The sequence below is a fragment of the Geotrypetes seraphini genome, chromosome 5, assembly GCF_902459505.1.
Source record: "Geotrypetes seraphini chromosome 5, aGeoSer1.1, whole genome shotgun sequence".
NCBI classification, from domain to species: domain Eukaryota; kingdom Metazoa; phylum Chordata; class Amphibia; order Gymnophiona; family Dermophiidae; genus Geotrypetes; species Geotrypetes seraphini.
Genome location: NC_047088.1, coordinates 149,287,267 through 149,308,405, shown reverse-complemented (window position 1 = coordinate 149,308,405; position 21,139 = coordinate 149,287,267). Strand labels below are relative to the sequence as shown.

The 21,139-nt window shown below is 44.8% G+C and overlaps 1 protein-coding gene across 10 annotated transcripts in view; it reads left to right on the top strand.

The window, feature by feature from the left end:
- The window catches only part of ABI2 (abl interactor 2), a 319,399-nt gene that overhangs the window by 42,042 nt on the left and 256,218 nt on the right, over positions 1 to 21,139 (top strand). For all 10 annotated transcript variants that reach the window (XM_033946881.1, XM_033946880.1, XM_033946879.1 and 7 more), the window contains exon 2: positions 4,151 to 4,318. In XM_033946881.1, coding sequence (XP_033802772.1) covers positions 4,151 to 4,318 — 168 coding nt within the window. The remainder of the gene's footprint in view (positions 1 to 4,150; positions 4,319 to 21,139) is intronic.

Here is a 21,139-nt window from a genome sequence, read left to right as displayed (position 1 = left end):
TGTTAAAAAACAAACAAACACCCAATTGGGCAGGAAAATCAAATCGAATTGAAAAATCGATTCAATAGGCTGAATCGAATTGAAATTTTTTTTCCTGAATCGGGCAGCATTACCCAGCAGCATTTGCAGCTCTCATGCAAATCAGTCATCTAGGACTCAATGAGCTCCACTGCTTGGGCTCCCTCCGCTGGTCAGTGACAGGTACTCCACCTTTCACATAGCATAATAGCAGGCTCTGCGTGGAGGTTGACGTGATGATGTTGCACATTTGTGTGATGTCATCGCCTTGATGTCTGCATATTTCTGGATGCTCTCCACCCACGGCACTGAATTTAGTGTGCTGCAGCTTCAGAAAGTTTGCAGGACACTGGTTTGTAATGTTCCAATCTCGGTGGATCTATTGTCCTTTAATCACTGGCTACACTAATGCATGTTTCCACTCCTGAAGTACCTGGCTATTATCTAAAATTTGTTTCATCATTCTAAATTCTCCAAAATACCGCAATAAAAATAATTACTAAAAAGAAAAAATTTGATCACGTAACTCCTCTTTTAAAACAAAAGCACTGGTTACCTGTAAACCACAGAATTACATATAAAATAGCATTACTTACACATAAAATACTAATTAACAAAGCTCCTGCATTCTTAGAAAGATTTCTAATTCCTTATACTCCCACAAAATCTTTAAGATCCGAAGAAAAATCTTTACTAGTAGTCCCTTTGCTAAAATTCGTTTACTCAAGAAGAGAGAAGATTTTTTCTGTTACAGCCCCTCAGATTTGGAATTTGCTCCCGATCAATATAAGAGAAGAAAAATTACTTAAGTTTAAAAGCCTTCTAAAAAGCTGGCTTTTTAAGGACGTTTTTAACTGAATCATTTAAATTCTATTATATTAGGATACTGGCAAGCGAAAATTAAGTGGGTAACCCTCCTCAACCTCTTGTTTTATTACCCACCCCTTTTTTATTTATTTATGAATTGTATTTAATCCTTAATTATTTTTTTACTCCCTTTTCACATGTTTTGTTTTGTCAAAATAGTTCCAATTGTCCTGTTATGTTTGTTTTTTTAAAAACTTAATTCTTAACTAAATGTGAATCGCATTGGATTTGGATTTTGCGATCAAATCAAATATATTAATAAACTTGAAACTTACTAGATTAATGAACCTGATACAACATTTGCTGTAAGAGTCTGAGAAACTGTTTGAAAAGTATCCCATGTTTTCCTGTTATCCAAATTATCAACTTTACCAATCGCCTCAAAAAAATATATCTGCAAAGACCGTAAACATTCCCTTACATTGTGTTTTAATGATCAAAAAGGTTTCTGTACTGGAAATTATCCTGACTCACAAGTGCAGAATAAAAAGTTCAGTTTGCTTGTTTAACTTAAGACATATTACTCTCTTCAATATCTGCAATCCTGAATGGTACCAACAATTTCTACAGTATAAACTGTACTAAATATCGTCTTGGGCGAAGGAGTGATGACCTCTAATGCTGCTTGCAGCATTGTTTAAAATAATAATTTTGTAGATGGATCCTAAGCACAGTACTGGGCAGAGCTTTAGATTCTTGCCCAGGAGTAGTTAAGAAGAAGAAAAAAATTTAAATTAAATCAGGTTGGACAGACTGGCTAGACCATTCGGGTCTTTATCTGCTGTCATCTACTATGTTACTATGTTTATTCAATGAAAAAGAAACAACTCTGACTGAATTTTTCCAAAATGGATCATTCTCAGGTAAGGCTAGACTCAGGGCACTGGTCTTTGACCTAAGGGCCGCCACAGGAGCGGACTGCTGGGCACGATGGACCACTGGTCTGACCCAGCAGTGGCAATTCTTATGTTCCTTTAAATAGTGCGAGTAAACCTCTACCCAGTTGAGTATTAACTGTAACCTCCCATGTCATTTTGTCCCCAAAATACCAACTTTGATTTGTCCATGATAACTGTTCACAAGATACATCTGTTATACCAAAAAACTCTGCAAACAAATGGCAAGGTGACGTGATGTGGACATGTTTTGAGTAGGACTAGGGAGAAGCTAAAATATGGATGTCCAGCTCTGATCACAGAAGGGGAAGAGATGCCCATGTCTAAATAGATGGACATCAGTATTTAGACCTGGTACATGGCATGTCCAGATTACAAAAAAGTGCTCTGATTGTGCAGCTGTCCTCTGGAGGGTTGCTGACCACCAAGTGGTTGCTGACCACCTTCCTCTCCTGACAAGGGGATACCAGTCTCTGACAGCCTTAGATACTATGGACATTCTTAACAGAGCATCATGTAGATTTGAGGGGTAGCCTAATGGTTAGTGCAGTAGACTGAGAATCAAGGGTCTCTGGTTCAAATCCTAATTCAGCTCTCTTTTTTTTTTTTTTTTTGTGAGCTCCCCAGGGACAAAAAATAACTATTGACACCTGCAAGCCTAAAGGCTATTGAAGCAACATCCAATTAGTTCACTGTTCCAATGATTAAAATACCCCTCTTCTCTGCATAGATGTCTTGTGTGGCCATTTTATTAAATGGATGTTCCTTGGCTGGAACTCAAGACATTCATGTCCCTTGTTTTCCCACGTCCATAATTTGGACGTTTCAGTTTGCAAAATAGATGTTAATTCTGGATATTCTGGATGTTCATCTCACATGTATTTTAGAACAGGCTGTATCCTGTACAAAGAATCTTTTGCTGTTAATACTTAACAGGATGTTTAGATCTAATGATGAGTCAACCCAGGAACAGTACTAAAGATGTGAAACCAATGTCTAATTCTGAAAATCCAGGTAAAAGCTGCCAATGTTACCATGGTTTGTAAAAAAAAAAAAAAAATTGGAACATTTTAGTTTGTGAAGTTAAATCCTATTAAAGCTTGCAATTTTTGTCTGAATAAAAGTTATTAAATCTTTTCCTATTATTTTGGCAGCTGTTAGATATTAATGTAATATACTTGTGAATTAATGTATACCAGGGGTGCCCAATAGGTCGATCGCCAAGGCAAAGTGAGCTGATTGCGGAGCCCACCTAGGACTCCGTGATAGACTCGCATTGCCTTTACAATCTACCGGGCCGATCAGCCTTCCTCTCCCTGACGTCAATTCTGCTGTCGGAGAAGAAGTTCCGGGCCAGCCAATCGCTGCCTGGCTGGCCTGGAACTTCCTCTCCAATGGCAGAATTGACATCGAGGAGAGGAATGCTGGTCGGCCCGAAGCAGGGAGAGCTTGGGGCGGCAGTAGCTTTGGGGCCTATTCCCCGATGGCAGTGGCTTGAGGGAGGGCAGGGTGAAAGAAAGAAAGGGGGCAGGCAAGGAGACAGAAGGAAAGAAGGAAAACAGAAAGAAAGGGGGCATGAAGAGAGAAAAAAAGAAAGGGAGGCAGAGAGAGAGGAAGAAAAAGTTGGGGGAGGGAATGAGGTCTGGAGGAGAGGAAGCATATGGGCTGAAAGAAGGGAAGAAAGATTGGATGCACAGTCAGAAGAAGAAAGTGCAACCAGAGACTCATGAAATCACTAGACAACAAAGGTAGGAAGAATGATTTTATTTTCAATTTAGTGATCAAAATGTGTCCGTTATGAGACTTTATATCTGCTGTCTATATTTTGCACTATGGTCCCCTTTTACTAAATCGCAATAGCGGTTTTTAGCGCAGGGTGCCTATGAGCATTGAGAGCAGCACGGGGCATTCAGCACAGCTCCCTGCACTAAAAACTGCTATCGTGGTTTAGTAAAAAGGGAGGGGGTATATTTGTCTATTTTTGTATGGTTGTTACTGAGGTGACAGTGCATAGAGTCATCTGCCTTGACCTCTTTGTAAAATCCGCGGAATATAAATGATAATTAACATTTTCTCTGCGTACAGTGTGCTTTGTGGGTTTTTAAAAATTTTTTTATTGTTGTTGGATCATTTTGACTTGGCCATTTTAAAAGTAGCTCGCAAGCCCAAAAAGTGTGGGCACCCCTGATGTATACTGTATTTTGGAAAATGAATATAGTGCTTAAAATTGTACATAAACTTTCCAGTTTAGTCTAAACATTGCATTGCCCAAAATTTACACAAACCTCAGTGGGATGAACCTTTTGAACATTCTGATTATATGGCATTTCCTTAGCTAAACTAGTATTTTTTTCCTTCTTCCTTTTTAGTCAGTTGATAAGCAACGAGCGCTAGAAGAAACCAAAGCCTACACAACTCAGTCCTTGGCAAGCGTAGCCTATTTGATCAACACATTAGCCAACAATGTCCTCCAAATGCTGGATATCCAGGCATCTCAGCTTCGGCGCATGGAATCTTCAATCAATCACATTTCACAGGTAAGTTCATCTAGGTTTTCTACTTAACTGTTTGCATTCCACTCTACTCCTTGTCCTGCAGTATCTTCTCTCTCTCTGTCTCCATAGATAAAAATATAAAATTCTGCTGTCACCTCAGTAATAGTGACACAGACTTTCAGATACTTAATGAAGACGCACAAAATCCGAGACGCCAAGGATGAACCATCCCAAGGAGTGATATTTTTCAAATGGTACATCCAAGGCATAAATCTAGAGTGATTTAAGTGTGTAGTGATGCTTTGTAAATGAAACAAGACAGCATTAAACAACATTGGCTTTTCTTTGGAACCTCTGAAAGAATACAGACTGACTCAGTCGCATAATCCATCCATCATCTTTTCATCAAATGAGTACTTCTTGACTCTTCTCAATCCAGAAACACCGAGTCTGAGCCTACATTATCTGCTCCAGAATCGTATGCGATTCTTTCAAATCCATTTTTTCCTCTTTTTTCCTAAGTATAGCAGCCTCCGACTCTCAAATTGCAGTCTGATACCAAACCCAGAGCAGATCTTTGATACATTAGATTACGATGAGCCTCATATAGAACTTAAGATGCCTCTGTACTCTTCTTCAGGATGCGCTCTTTAAGAGCTGGGAGACCCCTTTTTCTCTTGCTATTGCTCCCAGCAAGATTGACACTCTTCGACCCTCTACTGAGAGTTTCCTGACTTCCAGCTTTGAGTACTTAACTTACTGAGTTGGATTATTGATTTCCTCATAATCTGCACTTTGAAACTGGGACTCTTACTCTTTGTTCTCTGCTTCGCATACTCGCATTGACAGCACCATTGAGAACTTGCAGGGATCCACCATGGGTGGGATCACCTTTTCTGTGCAATATAACTGCTGTAAGCAGGGCATATTTTCTGCATGGTGTGGAGCCTATTAAGCATGTCATGATTCTTCTGTTTCTCACTACATCATACTACCTCCATCAAAAGTGTAGACCGAATTCGGATGGATCATCTATCCCACCCATCACAACCACTCTGCTTATTACCAGTACTCTGACAGAGGAATCCAACCTGGGTGTAGAGCCTGCTAAGTTGGATTACCTCCCACAATTTTTCCATTTACCATGAGATCCACTATCGGTGTAGAGCCTTTAAAGGGGAATCACCTTTCTTTCATTGACTGTTTCATCCACATTCTCTGCTGAGGCCTTGAAGATGGAGAATATCATATCAGACGGTTCACTGATTGTTCCCTTAGCAGGATCAGCCAGGTTATTCAACACAGAATGATAAACTGAACAGGTTCACACTCATATCTTCGGAATCCAATATGGATCTACACATCTTCCTTTTTCTGCATTTGGTGGTGGTCCAATACGTATGCTGGGACTTGCCTTTAAGTCTTTTTTTTTTCTCTTCCTAAGGATATATTGCTCTCCATTCTAATAATTTGGTAGCATTCATCCAAGCTCAAATTGCACATAAGTTCACTTCCAACAGGCTTACCTTTACTGCCGTATTTTTTTTTTCTTTCTAAATTAAACTAAAACTTAGCTTTATATATTGAGTCTTCAGCCAGAAAGGAGCTCGACTCGGTTAAAAATAACTAAAAAAATACTTTAAAAAGTAACAATCAGAAAATATTAATATGACTAGTTTCCAAAGTGTTCGGCAAATAAAAGCTTTTAAAGATTTACGAAAAAGTTGAGAAGGACCAGGACCTCTTAAAATAAGAGGAAGTTTGTTCCATAAGAACATAAGAAGTTGCCTCCGCTGAGGCAGACCAGAGGTCCATCTCGCCCAGCGGTCCGCTCCCGCGGCGGCCCATTGCCTGAGCAGTGGTCCCTGACTATCCCTATGACCTACCTCTACTCCTATCTGTACCCCTCAATTCCTTTATCCTCTAGGAACCTATCGAAACCTTCTTTGAAGCCTTGTAACGTGCTCCGGCCTATCACAGCCTCCGGAAGAGCGTTCCATGTATCCACCACCCTTTGGGTGAAAAAGAACTTCCTGGCGTTTGTTCTAAACCTGTCCCCTTTTAATTTCTCCGAGTGCCCCCTTATACTTGTGGTTCCCCATAATCTGAAAAATCTGTCCTTGTCTACCTTTTCTATACCCTTCAGGATCTTGAAGGTTTCTATCATGTCTCCTCTAAGTCTCCGCTTTTCCAGGGAGAACAGCCCCAGCTTTTTCATTCTGTCAGTATATGAGAGGTTTTCCATACCCTTTATCAGTTTAGTTGCTCTTCTCTGGACTCCCTCAAGTACCGCCATGTCCTTCTTGAGGTATGGCGACCAGTACTGGACACAGTATTCCAGATGCGGGCGCACCATTGCACGATACAGCGGCAGGATGACTTCCTTCGTCCTGGTCGTGATACCCTTCTTAATGATACCCAACATTTTGTTTGCTTTCCTTGAGGCTGTGGCGCACTGTGCCAACGCCTTCAATGTTGTGTCTACCATCACTCCCATGTCTCTTTCAAGGTTACTTATCCCTAGCAGTGATCCCCCATTTTGTAGATGAACATCGGGTTCTTTTTCCCTACATGCATGACCTTGCATTTCCCTATGTTAAAGCTCATTTGCCACTTTTTGGCCCATTCTTCTAGTGTCGTTAGGTCCCTTTGCAGATCTTCGCAGTCTTCCGTGGTTTTAACCCTGCTGTAGAGTTTGGTGTCATCTGCAAATTTAATAACCTCACATTTTGTTCCCGCCTCCAGGTCGTTAATAAATATATTGAACAGGAGCGGTCCCAGCACCGACCCCTGCGGAACTCCGCTCGTGACCCATTGCCAGTCTGAGTAATGGCCCTTTACTCTAACCCTCTGTTTCCTGCCTGCCAGCCAGTTTTGGATCCATCGGTGGAACTCCCCTTGCACCCCGTGTTTCCACAGTTTTTTAAGCAGTCGTTCGTGTGGTACTTTGTCGAAGGCTTTTTGGAAGTCAAGGTAAATTATGTCAATGGATTCCCCTTTATCCACCTGGCTGTTTACCCCTTCAAAGAAGTACAATAAGTTTGTGAGGCATGACCTACCCTTGCAGAAGCCGTGCTGACTTGACTTTAGCTGTCCATTGTTTTATATGTGTTCACAGATGCTGTCCTTAATCAGTGCTTCCATCATCTTTCCCGGAACCGAGGTCAAGCTCACCGGCCTGTAGTTTCCCGGGTCACCCCTTGAACCCTTCTTGAAGATGGGCGTGACATTTGCTATTTTCCATTCCTCCAGGATCTCTCCAGTTTTTAAGGATAGGTTACATATTTGGCGAAGTGGCTCTGCTATTTCGTTCCTTAGTTCCTTGAGTACCCTTGGGTGAATGCCGTCCGGACCTGGCGATTTGTCGCTCTTTAGTCTGTCTATCTGCCTGAGGACATCCTTTTGGCTTACCTCTAGTTGGACCAGCTTTTCATTCCGATCCCCATTTATGATCTCCTCGGGTTCCGGAATATTGGATGTGTCCTCCCTTGTGAAGACTGACGTGAAGAACTTATTCAACTTGTCAGCTATCTCTTTTTCCTCCTTTATCACTCCCTTTTTTGTCTCCATCATCCAATGGCCCCACTTCCTCCCTTGCCGGTTTCTTCCCCTTCACGTACCTGAAGAACGATTTTAAGTTTGTTGCTTCACCCGCCAGTCTCTCCTCATATTCTCTTTTAGCTTTCCTAACCACACGGTGACACTCCCTTTGGTGTTCTTTGTGCTCCTTTTGGTTGTCCTTTGTTTGGTCCTTTTTCCATTTTTTGAACGATGCTTTCTTGTCACTTATAGCCTTTTTCACTGCATTTGTTATCCACACTGGGTTTTTTGTTCAATTTTTTTTTTTTTGCACCCCTTCCTGAACCTGGGGACATACAGGTTCTGTGCCTCATGCACCATGCCCTTGAGTAGGGACCAGGCTTTTTCTACGGACTCCATCTTCCTTGCGTTGCCGTTGAGTTTCTTTCCCACCATTTTCCTCATGCCATCATAATTCCCTTTTTTGAAGTTGAGTGCTGTCGCTTTGGTTCTTTTCACCTTTGATGATCCAATTTCTAGCCTGCACTGGATCATGTTGTGATCGCTGTTTCCTAGTGGTGCTAGCACCGCCACCTCCTTTGCGGGTCCCCCTAGCCCGTTGAGGATTAGGTCCAGAGTGGCATCTCCCCGTGTTGGTTCTGTGACCAGCTGTTCCATGAAACAGTCCCTCGTGGCTTCCAGGAATTTGGTCTCCCTCATGCAGTTTGAGTGACCAATACTCCAGTCTATCCCAGGGTAGTTGAAGTCACCCGTCACCATCACACTTCCGCTTTTGCATACCTGCCTCAGTTCAGCCTCCAGGTCCTGATCGATTGCTTCCAGTTGTCCAGGTGGGCGATAGTACAGACCCAATTTTATGTCTGCTCCAGTTCCTCCTGGTAGCTTAACCCATAGCTATTCCAAGCCATCTGCCCTTACTGTTGTTTCCATCCTGGTTGAAGGTATGGAGTCCTTTATATATAGCGCTATTCCTCCACCCTTCTTGTGTGTCCTGTCTCTCCTGTAGAGTTTGTACCCTGGTATGGCCACATCCCATTTGTTGTCGTCAGTCCACCACGTTTCTGTGACTCCAATTATGTCCAGGTCCTTTGTACTGGCTATGACTTCCAGTTCTCCCATTTTGGCTCTTAGGCTCCTAGCATTAGTGTCTAGGCAATTTAAGTCCCGGTTGTTTGCCTTCCTCGCTGGTTCTCCTCATGGTTTGGCGCTCCTGCCGACCCCCCTCATGGGTTGCCAGCCCCCGAGCCATGTTATGTTCATCCCCATCCTGCGGTGTGTCTGTGTCGTCCTCAGCCTGCTTCCCCATGTTTGGATGCCCCTCTGGCTCCTGTTGTTCTCTCTTAATCCTGCTTGCTAGGTTCATTTGTGCTTTGGCTCCCTGCATTGCGTCCTTGGGTCCTTTTCCCAAAAGTTCCCACTCAGTCCCGAGCCCTCTTTTACAAATTCCTGGTTCTGTATCCTTGTTTGATACTTTGGTCCGATGTGTCAAGGTCAGATCGACTGTCGGCTTTCCCCTTCTCCTCAGTTTAAAGCCAAGTCTTTGCCGCTCTGGACGTTGTGTACCAGCATCCTCGTCCCAGCCGTGCTCAGGTGCAATCCGTTCCTCCTGTAGAGCTTGTTCTTCCCCCCAAAAGTTGTCCAGTTCCGTACAAAGTGGAAACCCTCCTCTTCGCACCATCTCCTCAGCCAACCGTTTATTGCTTGCAGCTCGGTCTGCCTCTTTGCATCTGCCCTCGGTACTGGCAGGATCTCTGAGAAGGCTATCCTCCTTGTCCTCAGCTTCAGTTTCCTCCCCAGGATCTTGAACTGCTCAGTTAGTGTAGTCCTATTGTAGCTCCTCCTGCTGACGTCGTTGGTTCCAATGTGGATTATTACTGCTGTCTCCTCCGTCTCAGCTCCTTCCAGGATTCTGTCTCTTCTTTCGATGATGTCCTTCGTTCTCGCCCCCGGGAGACATGTCACTAGTCGGTCCTCTCTCCCTCCTGCTATGTGACTGTCCACTTCTCTCAGGATTGAGTCTCCCACTACGATTGCAGACTTCCCCTTCCTCAGTTGTCTCTCTGGACTCAGGTCTGTATCAGTGGCTCGATCCGCTAATTCCTCCTTTGGGTTCTGTTGTGTCTCCATCACCTCTGCCTGTCCAGATCCTCCGCAAGGTCCTACTCCCATGGCGTCTGGTGGATTCTGTCGTCCAACTGTTGCTTCCCTTCTGATTTGCTGGTTGTCCTGTGCCGCCACCATCCTGCAGGCCTCCTCGATGAATTTCTCGAGCTCTCTAACTTGCTCCGTGATGTGACTCTCTCTGGTGGTATCCTCAGTTGTCCAGCACGGTTCCTCCATGGTGCGGAGTCCCTCCAGCTCCTAGACCCTGACCTGCAGTCTCCCGACCTCCTTCCTCAGGCTATCCAGTTCCTGGCATCGACCGCATATGTATGCCTAACTCCCTGAGGGGAGGTAGTCATACATATGACACTCGATGCAGTACACTGGGTAGGTCTGCTGGGTTCCTGCAGCCTCCATTTCTTTTTCCATGTTCCTAAGGTCCCTCGGTGTGTATGAGTGGTGCCCGTCGTGCAGCTAGCTGAAAGAGTAGAGAGAGAAGAGAAGAATGTGAGAGAAGAAAAGTACCTTTTTTTTTTAAGAGGTCAGATTTTGCTGCTAGACTGTCTGGGCTCCTCAAGGCTCCTTCGCAATTGCCGCTCGCCTTCACTGTGCGCCGAACGGCTGGGTGCCGTTGGCTCCCTTCTTCTTAAAGGGGAGCCCGGGCCCGATGCAACTTGTGACGCGGGTGGGGGTGGGCGGAGCTACCTCTCGCCGCGACCCCGGTCTCCCAGCCTGCTCTGGCTGCTCTGCCTACCTTCCCTTCAGCCTCTCCCTTCTGAAAAAAAAGAAACAAACAACCGCCGAGGTTTGCTTCGTGCCCTGGCTCCCTTCTTCTTAAAGGGGAGCCCGGGCCCGATGCAACCTGTGACGCGGGTGGGGGTGGGCGGAGCTACCTCTCACCGCGACCCCGGTCTCCCAGCCTGCTCTGGCTGCTCTGCCTACCTTCTCCTCAGCCTCTCCGCTCTGAAAAAAAAGAAACAAATAACCGCCAAGGTTTGCCTCGTGCCCTGGATTGACTGAAATTCTTCACTCCTTTGATTCCTTTCACTGAAGGAAGGGAGAGTTTGAATTGTTGGGTGCCTCTTGCATAGGAGAATCTTTAAGTATTCAGTAATAAAGGGACAAGAGGGATGAAGATACCATATAAAATTTTAAAAGTAATACATGCACATTTAAAGTGAATCCTGAGATAGACCGGAAGCCAGTGAAGGTTTAAAAGCAAAGGAGACACATGGTCAAATTTACTTTTTGCAAAAATTAATTTATATTCTCCTCTGGAAAAAACCCAAACAAACCACGAATGGGAACAGAAGTGAATTGTCCTCCGATCATTGTACAGTTCATTGTCATGGGTACATGTGCTTTTTCTTGCTGTACTTCTCCACTATTTGCAACCAGATTCATGGTAGCCCTTCTTTCTACCATTCCTTCCTTTAATTAGGACAAGGTCCTGTATCTCTTACTTGATCCCCAAGTTTCTGAGCTCACTACTTTCCACTTCTTTTCAGTGGAAGAAGAGGCTGGTGGTTTCTGCATATAAATTTTCATATCCCTCTCTTTGTTTTACCTTCCCTACAGCGATATAGAAACATTATTGCAGATAAAGGCCAAATGGCCCATCTAGTCTGCCCATCTGTAGTAACCATTATCTCTTTCTCTCTCCGAGATCCCACGTGCCTATCCCAGGCCCTTTTGAATTCAATCAGTCTCTGTCTCCATCACCTCTTCTGGGAAAATGTTCCATGCATCTACTACCCTTTCTGTAAAAAAAAGTATTTCCTTAGATTACTCCGGAGCCTATCACCTCTTAACTTCATCCTATGCCCTCTCATTGCAGAGTTTCCTTTCAAATGAAAGAGACTCGACTTATGTGCATTTACATTACGTAGGTATTTAAACATCTCTTTCATATCTCCCCTCTCTAGCCTTTCCTCCAAAGTATACAGATTGAGATCTTTAAGTCTGTCCCCATACACCTTATGATGACCACATACCATTTTAGTACCTTTTCTCTGGATCGACTCCATCCAACATTTCCATTCCTCATACACCATTCCTTTACTAAACTTCTTTGCTGGTTTCCCTTTTTTCCCAGCATATCTCTTCAGAAGTGCTACTTCTTTTTTGCAGTCCTTTCACTGACTCTTTTCATGAGATCTATTTGCATGCACTGCTTTCATTGCATGCTAATAGATCTCATGCATATTCATTGGGGAAATCCTGAAAACCCGAATAGATTGCGGCCCTCGAGGAGGGACTTTGACACCCCTGCTCTATGCCACGTATCTTTACTGAAACCCAGACCAGAATCTCAGCCTGCCTGTCCTCCATTGCCACCTGGATGTCTCACCGCCATCTAAAATTGAATATGGCTAAAACAGAGCTGCTCATCTTCCCACCTAAATCCATCTCTCTGCTTCCCTTGCTCTCTGTCTATATGGACAACACTCTCATTCTTTCTGTTTTGTCTGCTCATAATCCTGTAGTCATCTTTGACTCCTCTTACACTGCCCAGATACAACATATCGCTAAAACCTGCCGCTTCTTCCTCTATAATATTACCAAAATCTGGCCCTTCCTCTCTGAGCACACTACCAAAACACTTATCCACGCTCTCATCACCTCGTGCTTAGACCACTGCAACCCGTTACTCTCAGACCTTCCACTTAGCCATCTCGCTCTGCATCAATCCATCCAGAATTTGGTTGCACGACTCATATTCTGGGAGAACTGCTATACTCATGTTATCCCTCTCCTAAAGTCACTTCATTGGCTTCCCATCTGTTTTGAATACAATTCAAACTCCTCTTACTAGCGTACAAATGCACTCGCTCAGCTGCTCCTCACTATCCCTCTTCACTTATCTTGCACAGGAAAATTGGAGAGTTGGGTCTCACCGTTTGGAGAATGGTTGTACACTTCTCCCTCCGTATTTGCTGTGATAGGGGATTAACATAACCACAAATACAGAAAAACCGCAAATAACTTTTTCATATGTTATTCGCTGTTTTCTATTAAAAACCTTCGTGAATATGGTGAAACCGCTAATAACATGGTGGGAGACTTGGCCTATTCCTGAAGGAGAGGCAAAACATGGTAAAGAAAGTGCTGGGAATCTGTGAGTTTCTCTGTAAATGCTTGGAATTGGCGTTTTCTGTATGCATGCTGATGTAATTCGGGGGGAGGAGCCAGCAAGCTAAAAACCGTGAATAATCAAAACCATGAATGCTGAAACCACAATACGGAGGGAGAAGTGTACTACCATGTCTGCGAAGCTCATGTCCATATGGAACCAATTGCTCTAGCAGGCAGAAAAGCTGGAGGATTCTAGAAATCGCTCCCGAGTGGGGAACCTCAGTTTTCATTACATTGGAGGAAGAAGACTGGCCCTACTCCAAGGACGTGGACCTACGCCCCCCAAGGAACTCCCGAATAAAGAAGATGGGGATCATCGTAGGCGACTCCATTATACGACATGTGGACAGCCACACCGCAGGAGGAAGAGAGGACAGAGTCGTCACCTGTCTGCCTGGAGCAAGAGTGAAGGATGTGACCAACAGGATCTCCAGGATCATAGATGGCGCAGGGGGAGAGGACACCGCTGTGCTTATCCACGTGGGAACAAATGATGTGAGCGGGCGGAAGTATGACAGGGAAGAGCTGAAGGGCCAGCTCCGCTCACTCGGAAGACAACTGAAGATCAGGGAGGTGAAGGTGGCCTTCTCTGAGATCCTCCCAGTACCAAGAGCGGATGGAAAGAGACAAGGGGAATTGCAAGTAATCAACGCCTGGATGAGACGATGGTGCGAAGAAGAAGGCTTCGACTTCGTGCGCAACTGGACGGCGTTCTGGGGAAAAAGCAAGTACTACAGAAGGGATGGACTACACCTCAACAAGGAAGGAGCACGAGTTTTGGCAGGCAACATGAAGAAGGCAATCGAGAAGGCTTTAAACTGAAAGATAGGGGAAAGCCGACAGTCGACCACCGGTCGATGGCACGGATAGCAGGATGCCCTGGCGAAGAAGCCAAGGACTACTACTCCTACACAAGAGAAGACGACCTCACAGCCAATAAGGGAGAAAAAGCAGGAATGGACAACTCAGACACAGGAGAGGACGAACACACAGCAAACAAGGGTGATAACACAGGAGCAGTAAAGGATACCGTAATTGAAACTATAGGGACGGCCAAGAGTAGAAGGTCCAAAAAGGTAACACGAAGGGAACTTAGATGTATGTATACGAATGCTAGAAGCCTAGGTAACAAAATGGGGGAACTAGAGACAATAGCGAGACATGACATATTGGATATCATTTGCATAACAGAAACATGGTGGAATGAAGAAAACAAATGGGACACAGTACTTCAGGGATACAAACTGTATAGAAGAGATCGAGTAGGGCAGAAAGGTGGAGGTATTGCTCTATATGTTAAGGAGGGAATAGATTCTGTTGAAATGGTTACAACAGAAATGAAAGAGAAGCTTGAGTCACTCTGGATCAAAATTCCTGGTCAATATGGCGCAGATACGAAAATTGGCCTTTACTATCGTCCTCCAGGACAGGCGGAGGAAACTGACTCAGAAATGATGGAGGAAATCAAACAAGAATGCAAGACGGGCAATGTAATTATATTGGGAGACTTCAATTTCCCAGGGATAGACTGGAAACTAGCAACCTCCAACTGCGGCAAGGAGGCCAAGTTCCTGGAGGTGCTAGGGGATTGCTTCCTGGAACAAATGGTAAAAGAGCCGACAAGAGGCAACGCCACCTTGGACTTGGTCCTTAATGGCCTCACGGGACCGATAACAGAAGTGGAAGTCGTGGTTCCACTGGGAACGAGTGATCACAATGTAATCAACTTTAAACTTGACATCGGGAAAGGGAAACATGCCAAAACCTTAACCACCACCTTAAACTTTAAAAAGGGTAAATACGATCGCATGAGGGCCATGGTAGAAAAACGACTAGAGAAGATGGTGGACAAACTTGAAACGGTAGATCAGGCATGGTCCCTACTGAAAAATACTATCACAGAAGCACAAGATCTCTACATTCCGAGGATTTCCAAAGATCAGAGAACAAACAGCAAAAGAGAACCGGCATGGCTTACCATACAGGTGAAGGAAGCCATAAAAGAAAAGAAGGACTCTTTCAAAAAATGGAAATGCATAAAGACAACCGAAGCCTGGAACAAACATAAAGATGATCAGAAGAAATGTCACAAGGCGGTGAGGGATGCCAAACAGGATTATGAGGAAAAAATAGCCCAGGAGGCCAAAAACTTCAAGCCCTTCTTTAGATACGTGAAAGGGAAAAAACCTGCAAAAGAGGCAGTGGGACCCCTGGACGACCAGGGAAGAAAAGGGTACATCAAGGAAGATAAACAAATCGCAGACAAACTAAATTCCTTCTTTGCGTCTGTCTTTACGAAGGAAGACACCTCAACAATACCTGAAGCAGAGAAAGTGTTTCCAGGAGAAATAGAAGACAGCCTCACCACAGTTGAAGTGGACTTAGACCAGATATACTATCAGATCGACAAACTTAAAAGTGACAAATCCCCTGGACCGGATGGAATTCACCCGAGAGTCTTAAAGGAATTGAAGGTTGAAATCGGAGAGTTATTGCAAAAACTTGCAAACCTGACAATCAGAACTGGACAGATACCGGACGACTGGAGGATAGCGAACGTCACGCCAATTTTCAAAAAAGGATCGAGAGGGGAACCGGGCAACTATAGGCCTGTGAGTCTTACGTCGGTCCCCGGCAAGATGGTTGAAGCACTGATCAAGGATAGCATAGTCCGGCACTTGGACGCACACGACTTGATGAAACCCAGTCAACATGGATTCAGGAAAGGGAAATCGTGTTTGACGAATTTACTCCAATTTTTTGAGACCGTGAACGAGCAAATTGATAGTGGGAAGCCTGTGGACATAATATACTTGGACTTCCAGAAAGCGTTCGACAAAGTTCCACACGAAAGACTTCTCAGGAAACTACAAAGCCATGGCATAGAGGGAGATATACAAAGATGGATAGGCAAATGGCTGGAAAACCGAAAGCAGAGAGTGGGCATAAATGGGAAGTTCTCCGACTGGGAGAAAGTGACTAGTGGAGTACCCCAGGGCTCGGTACTTGGGCCGATCCTTTTTAATATTTATATCAATGACCTGGAGGAAGGAACATCCAGTGAGATCATCAAGTTTGCAGACGATACAAAACTATGCCGGGCGATCAGATCGCAGGAGGATAGAGAGAAACTCCAGAACGACTTGTGTCGGTTAGAAATATGGGCGGAGAAATGGCAGATGAAGTTCAATGTGGAGAAATGCAAGGTAATGCATTTAGGAAATAAGAATAAGGAATACGAGTATACAATGTCAGGTGCAACTCTGGGGAAGAGTGAACAAGAAAAGGACCTGGGTGTACTGATAGATAGGACCCTGAAGCCGTCGGCACAATGCGCGGCAGCGGCAAAGAAGGCAAATAGAATGTTGGGCATGATAAAGAAAGGAATCTCGAGTAGATCGGAGAAAGTTATAATGCCGCTTTATAGGGCAATGGTCAGACCACACTTGGAATACTGCGTCCAACATTGGTCTCCCTACCTAAAGAAGGATATAAAACTGCTGGAGAGGGTGCAGAGACGAGCGACAAAACTGGTGAAGGGTATGGAGAGACTGGAATATGAGGATAGACTTATAACACTAGGATTGTTCTCCCTTGAGAAAAGGAGACTGCGTGGGGATATGATCGAGACCTTCAAAATACTGAAAGGAATCGACAAAATAGAGCAGAGAAGATTATTTACACTGTCCAATTTGACAAGGACTAGAGGACATGTAATGAAGCTAAGGGGGGGCAAGTTCAGGACTAATATCAGGAAGTTCTGCTTCACTCAGAGGGTGGTTGACGCCTGGAATGCCCTCCCAGAGGAGATTATTGAGGAATCGACCGTCCTAGGCTTCAAGAGCAAACTAGATGCATATCTCCTTAATAGAGGCATATAAAGATATGGTGGACTATAAATTACGCCAGGTGTACACCTGGCAGGGCCTCCGCGTGTGCGGATCGCCGGACTTGATGGACCGAAGGTCTGATCCGGAGATGGCAGTTCTTATGTTCATGGTATACCTGAAATGGTTCCAGAAGCCTGCTTAATTTAGATACTGGAACAATAGCTGGTGACTGAGCTACTACTGTCCAACAAAATGGGTCCATTACAACTGGAGAGTGCTTATTGAATAGGCTGCCAAACAGGTGTACATAAAGTGGAGCTATTATGTGCGTTATAGAGCCAAAAAAGATCCTTTGCAATATGATGGTACTACAGTATGTATTTTTCAGGATTATTCTCCTGCTTTGATGGAAAAATGGAAAGACGTCATACAGATTTGTAGTAAATTGTATGAAAGAGAGATTTGATTCTGTTGCTCTACCTTGCAATTCTTAGTTTATGGTAACTGAGCAATACTGGACTCTACTTAGCAGCTAAGGATTTGGTGAACATTCTAGAGCAAACTGGAGAGGCCCTGGCTACTTGAACAATTTTTGATGGCCTCTTTAATGTCTATGTTAACTAAGTTGTGTGACTTTGATTGCTGACTGTGGATTGATGATCTCTTGATATTTAACAACTTTCCAGGATTCTATGGTAATAGGCTCAGATTGATGATTATGCTTAGGGGGAAACCATAATTCCTTTCTAAAGCTTCTAGTGACTTTATAATGTTGGGTGGGGGTGGGATGGGGTAGTTTAAAAAAAAAAAAAAGCTCATGGGACATGGCCTCCATAAGTCTATTTTTGTTCTATGTCTGGCCACTGTTAATTTGCCAAATTATAAGCCTTTTGGTGAACATTTAGAGGTCACTTGCTCTTTCTGACGTCAGAGAGAAGGCTTCCGGGTCAGCTGCGTGTAGGACTCGTGGCCCGCAGCTTTGTGAAGAGAAATAAAGTGTGGCTGGAAGGAAGGAAGGAGGATGATGGAGCTGACCAGAACAGGTAAACCACCTGTGGGAGAGGGAGGGACACTTTGCGACATGTGAGAGAGGAGTGTTTGGAAGGGAGGAAACACATACTTCAGACAAAGAATCAAAAGGAGAAAGGGGGCATGAACTTTGGACACAGAATGGAGGGCGGGAGAGGAGCATGAACTTGGGAGAATGGAGGGAGTGCGAGATAGATGCTGAGGTGGGGGAGGGAATAGAAAGGGAGAATTGTTGGGCATGGGTGTCTGAGTGAAAGGGAAAGAGGTGGTGCACATGGCGAAATGAAGAAAGAGGAGAATTATTGGATATGGTGGGAAAAGAAGTGAGGTAGAGATGCATGGCATGGAGAAGAGAGAGATGCCATGCCAGCAGATTTACAAAACCATCCTTGGAATGTTTTAAAACAAAACTGAAAACATTTTTATTTAAAGATGCTTTTGAGCTTTAATGCAGCACCTTTTCTCTTAGCTTTTTTTATGATTAATACTTATTCTTCAAATCACATTGGTCTCAGGCTTTGGTTTTAGGTTCCTTCTGTCTTCATTGTGGCATGGCTGGCTCCTAAAGGTAAAATAGGTGTAAGAGGAGCTGGTCTGACACGGGCACAATTTTTTTATCCCGTGGGGCGATAAAAGGTCTTGTCCCCATTCCTGCGGGGTGGTGAAAGGTCTTGTCTCCATTCCTGCGGATTTACTGCGGTCCCCGTATCATTCTCTACTTTCCATCCCAGTGGGGACTTTCCTTCCCCGCGGCAGTAGAGCCCAATGTCCGTCACTTCAATTTAAACTACAGTACTTTATTTTTAGGACTGTTTTTCTAATGTTTTTATAGTCTGTGTACTGTATAGGAGAACATAAATACACACAGATTCTCACATGATCCAAGTTACATACAAATTCAGCTTAAGAATGGTTTTAAAAATGGAACTCGTTCTTAATCCATGGACTGCCTGTGTACACTGGATGGCCTGCAATATATATATATATATAGAACAAAAATGTTCCATGTTTTCCAGTGTACTGCTGTACAACAAGGAGATGATTATGGAACTGGAGCAATTCAACCGTTTTCTGGTGCTCTTTCATGTGCCATTGTGGATGAGTGTTTGCAGAGCACAAGACCAATCCATTCTTGATCTGCAATTTTTCTGTGACGTGTGTGTCTACAAACCAGTTGATCTTGAAGTCGCTGACATTATCCCAGGACAAGCAGGCAGCATATTCTTGACTGATGGGTGACGGCACCGACGGAGCCCCGGTACGGACAATTTTAGAGTGATTGCACTCTAAGAACTTAGAAAGTTCTAGTTAGGCCACACCGCGCTTGCGCGAGTGCCTTCCCGCCCGACGAAGGCGCGCGGTCCCCAGTTTCTTAGTTTCCGCGGAGCTAAGAAGACGCGTGTTTCCAACGGCTGTTGGAAATTTTTTTCATTGTTACTCGCCTTCCCGCTCGCGCGTTATTTTTCTTCGAGAATTGTTCTCTTTCTTATTTTATTTCGTTTGTGTTAAAAAAAAATCAAAAATCAATTTTTTTCGGTTGGCCCCGGCGGGGCCTGTTGGCACCATTGAAGCCTCGGGCTTCGATTTTGCTACGGCCGTTTTTCCCTTCATGCCCCCTTCACCGGGTTTTAAAAAGTGTCAGCGGTGTGCGCGCCCTATATCATTATCCGACCCGCACAAGTGGTGCCTGCAGTGTCTGGGTCCGGACCATAGGGCAGAAACGTGCACCCGCTGTAGTTCTCTTCAGAAGAGAACTTTAAAAAATCGTCAAATACAGCAGCGGATCCTTTTCGGTACCGCTATGGAAGTTCCACTGGTATCGACTCCTGCAACTTCCTCCAAGTCGAAACCGATAGTGTCGGCACCGCAAGATCCATCGCCGGTGTCGCACCCCGTAGGTAAGCCGGCTAAGAAGCCTTCCCCTACTGTTCTCAGGCCGCCAGTCGAGCATGCAGTGAGCCAAGTCCTGCAGACTGTGCGCCGGCCCCGTAAGCGCTCCGCTCCCATTGAAGTTACTGCCTCTTCATCGGCATCGACTTCGCCTGAGCGTCGAGCTGCACCGCAGGTACCGAGCAAGAAAAAAGCGGTACCGGTGCCATCGGGACTGACTCTGGATGAGCGTATTGCCTCCATCATACAGGTCCAACTTAAGGAGTAACTGCAACAATTGCTCCCGGCTCTGCTGACTCCGAACCTTCCAGTGGCGGTACCTACTGAGCCTTCGGCAAAAATCTATATCTATGCCTGTTCTGTCGGCAGAGCCGAAGTCTCTTCGGCGTACTGCTTACTCGGCTTCTGATCCGGTACCGTTCTCTGACACTCGTACCGCTGTACAGTCACCAGGTACGGTATCGACACGTTCAGGGAAATCGGTACGCAAGACCAAGCATACCGAATCCTCCACTCCCCTTTCTCAGGGCCGTCTTCAATCTGTACGGGACCCTGACTTGTGGGATGACTCTGACGATCCCCTCGGTACCGAGGAAGATTATTCGTCTGATGAGGATGATCCATCGGTGCAGGATCCTGCTGGTAAGCCAGAGCACTCCTCCTTCACCAAGTTCCTAAAGGAGATGTCAGACACCCTTTCAATCCCTCTAGAGTCTGACTCTAAAAAATCCAAAGCATTTCTCGATGCTTTGGATTTTGACCAACCTCCCAAAGAGTTTTTGAAGTTACCACTCCATGACATCTTGAGGGAAACTTTTTACAAGAATTTGGAAACTCCTCTAACTATTCCAGGAGCCCCTAGGAAACTGGAATCACTTTATAAAGTGATTCCTATTCCAGGGTTTGACAAACACCAACTTCCCCATGAGTCTCTGCTGGTGGAGTCGACCCTGAAGAAATCTACGGGAGCTAGTGTATATGCCTCTGTCCCTCCTGGCAGAGAGAGCAAGGCCATGGATAAATTTGGGAAACGTCTTTACTAAAATGCGATGTTGGCCAACCGTTCAGGTAATTACGCGTTTCACTTCTCATCCAACAGGTAGCCTCTTTCCAAAAGTATATTCCAGACCGAAAACTTCCTGCATTTCAACAATGCACCTCCAGCCTGTTGCAACTCAGGAAGTTTATGGTCCGTTCAATTTATGATACTTTTGAACTGACATCACGGGCCACTGCTATGTCTGTAGCGATGAGACGATTGGCATGGCTTCGAGTCTCAGACCTGGATGTGAACCTCCAGGACCGGCTTGCCAATGCGCCCTGCCTAGGGGATGAG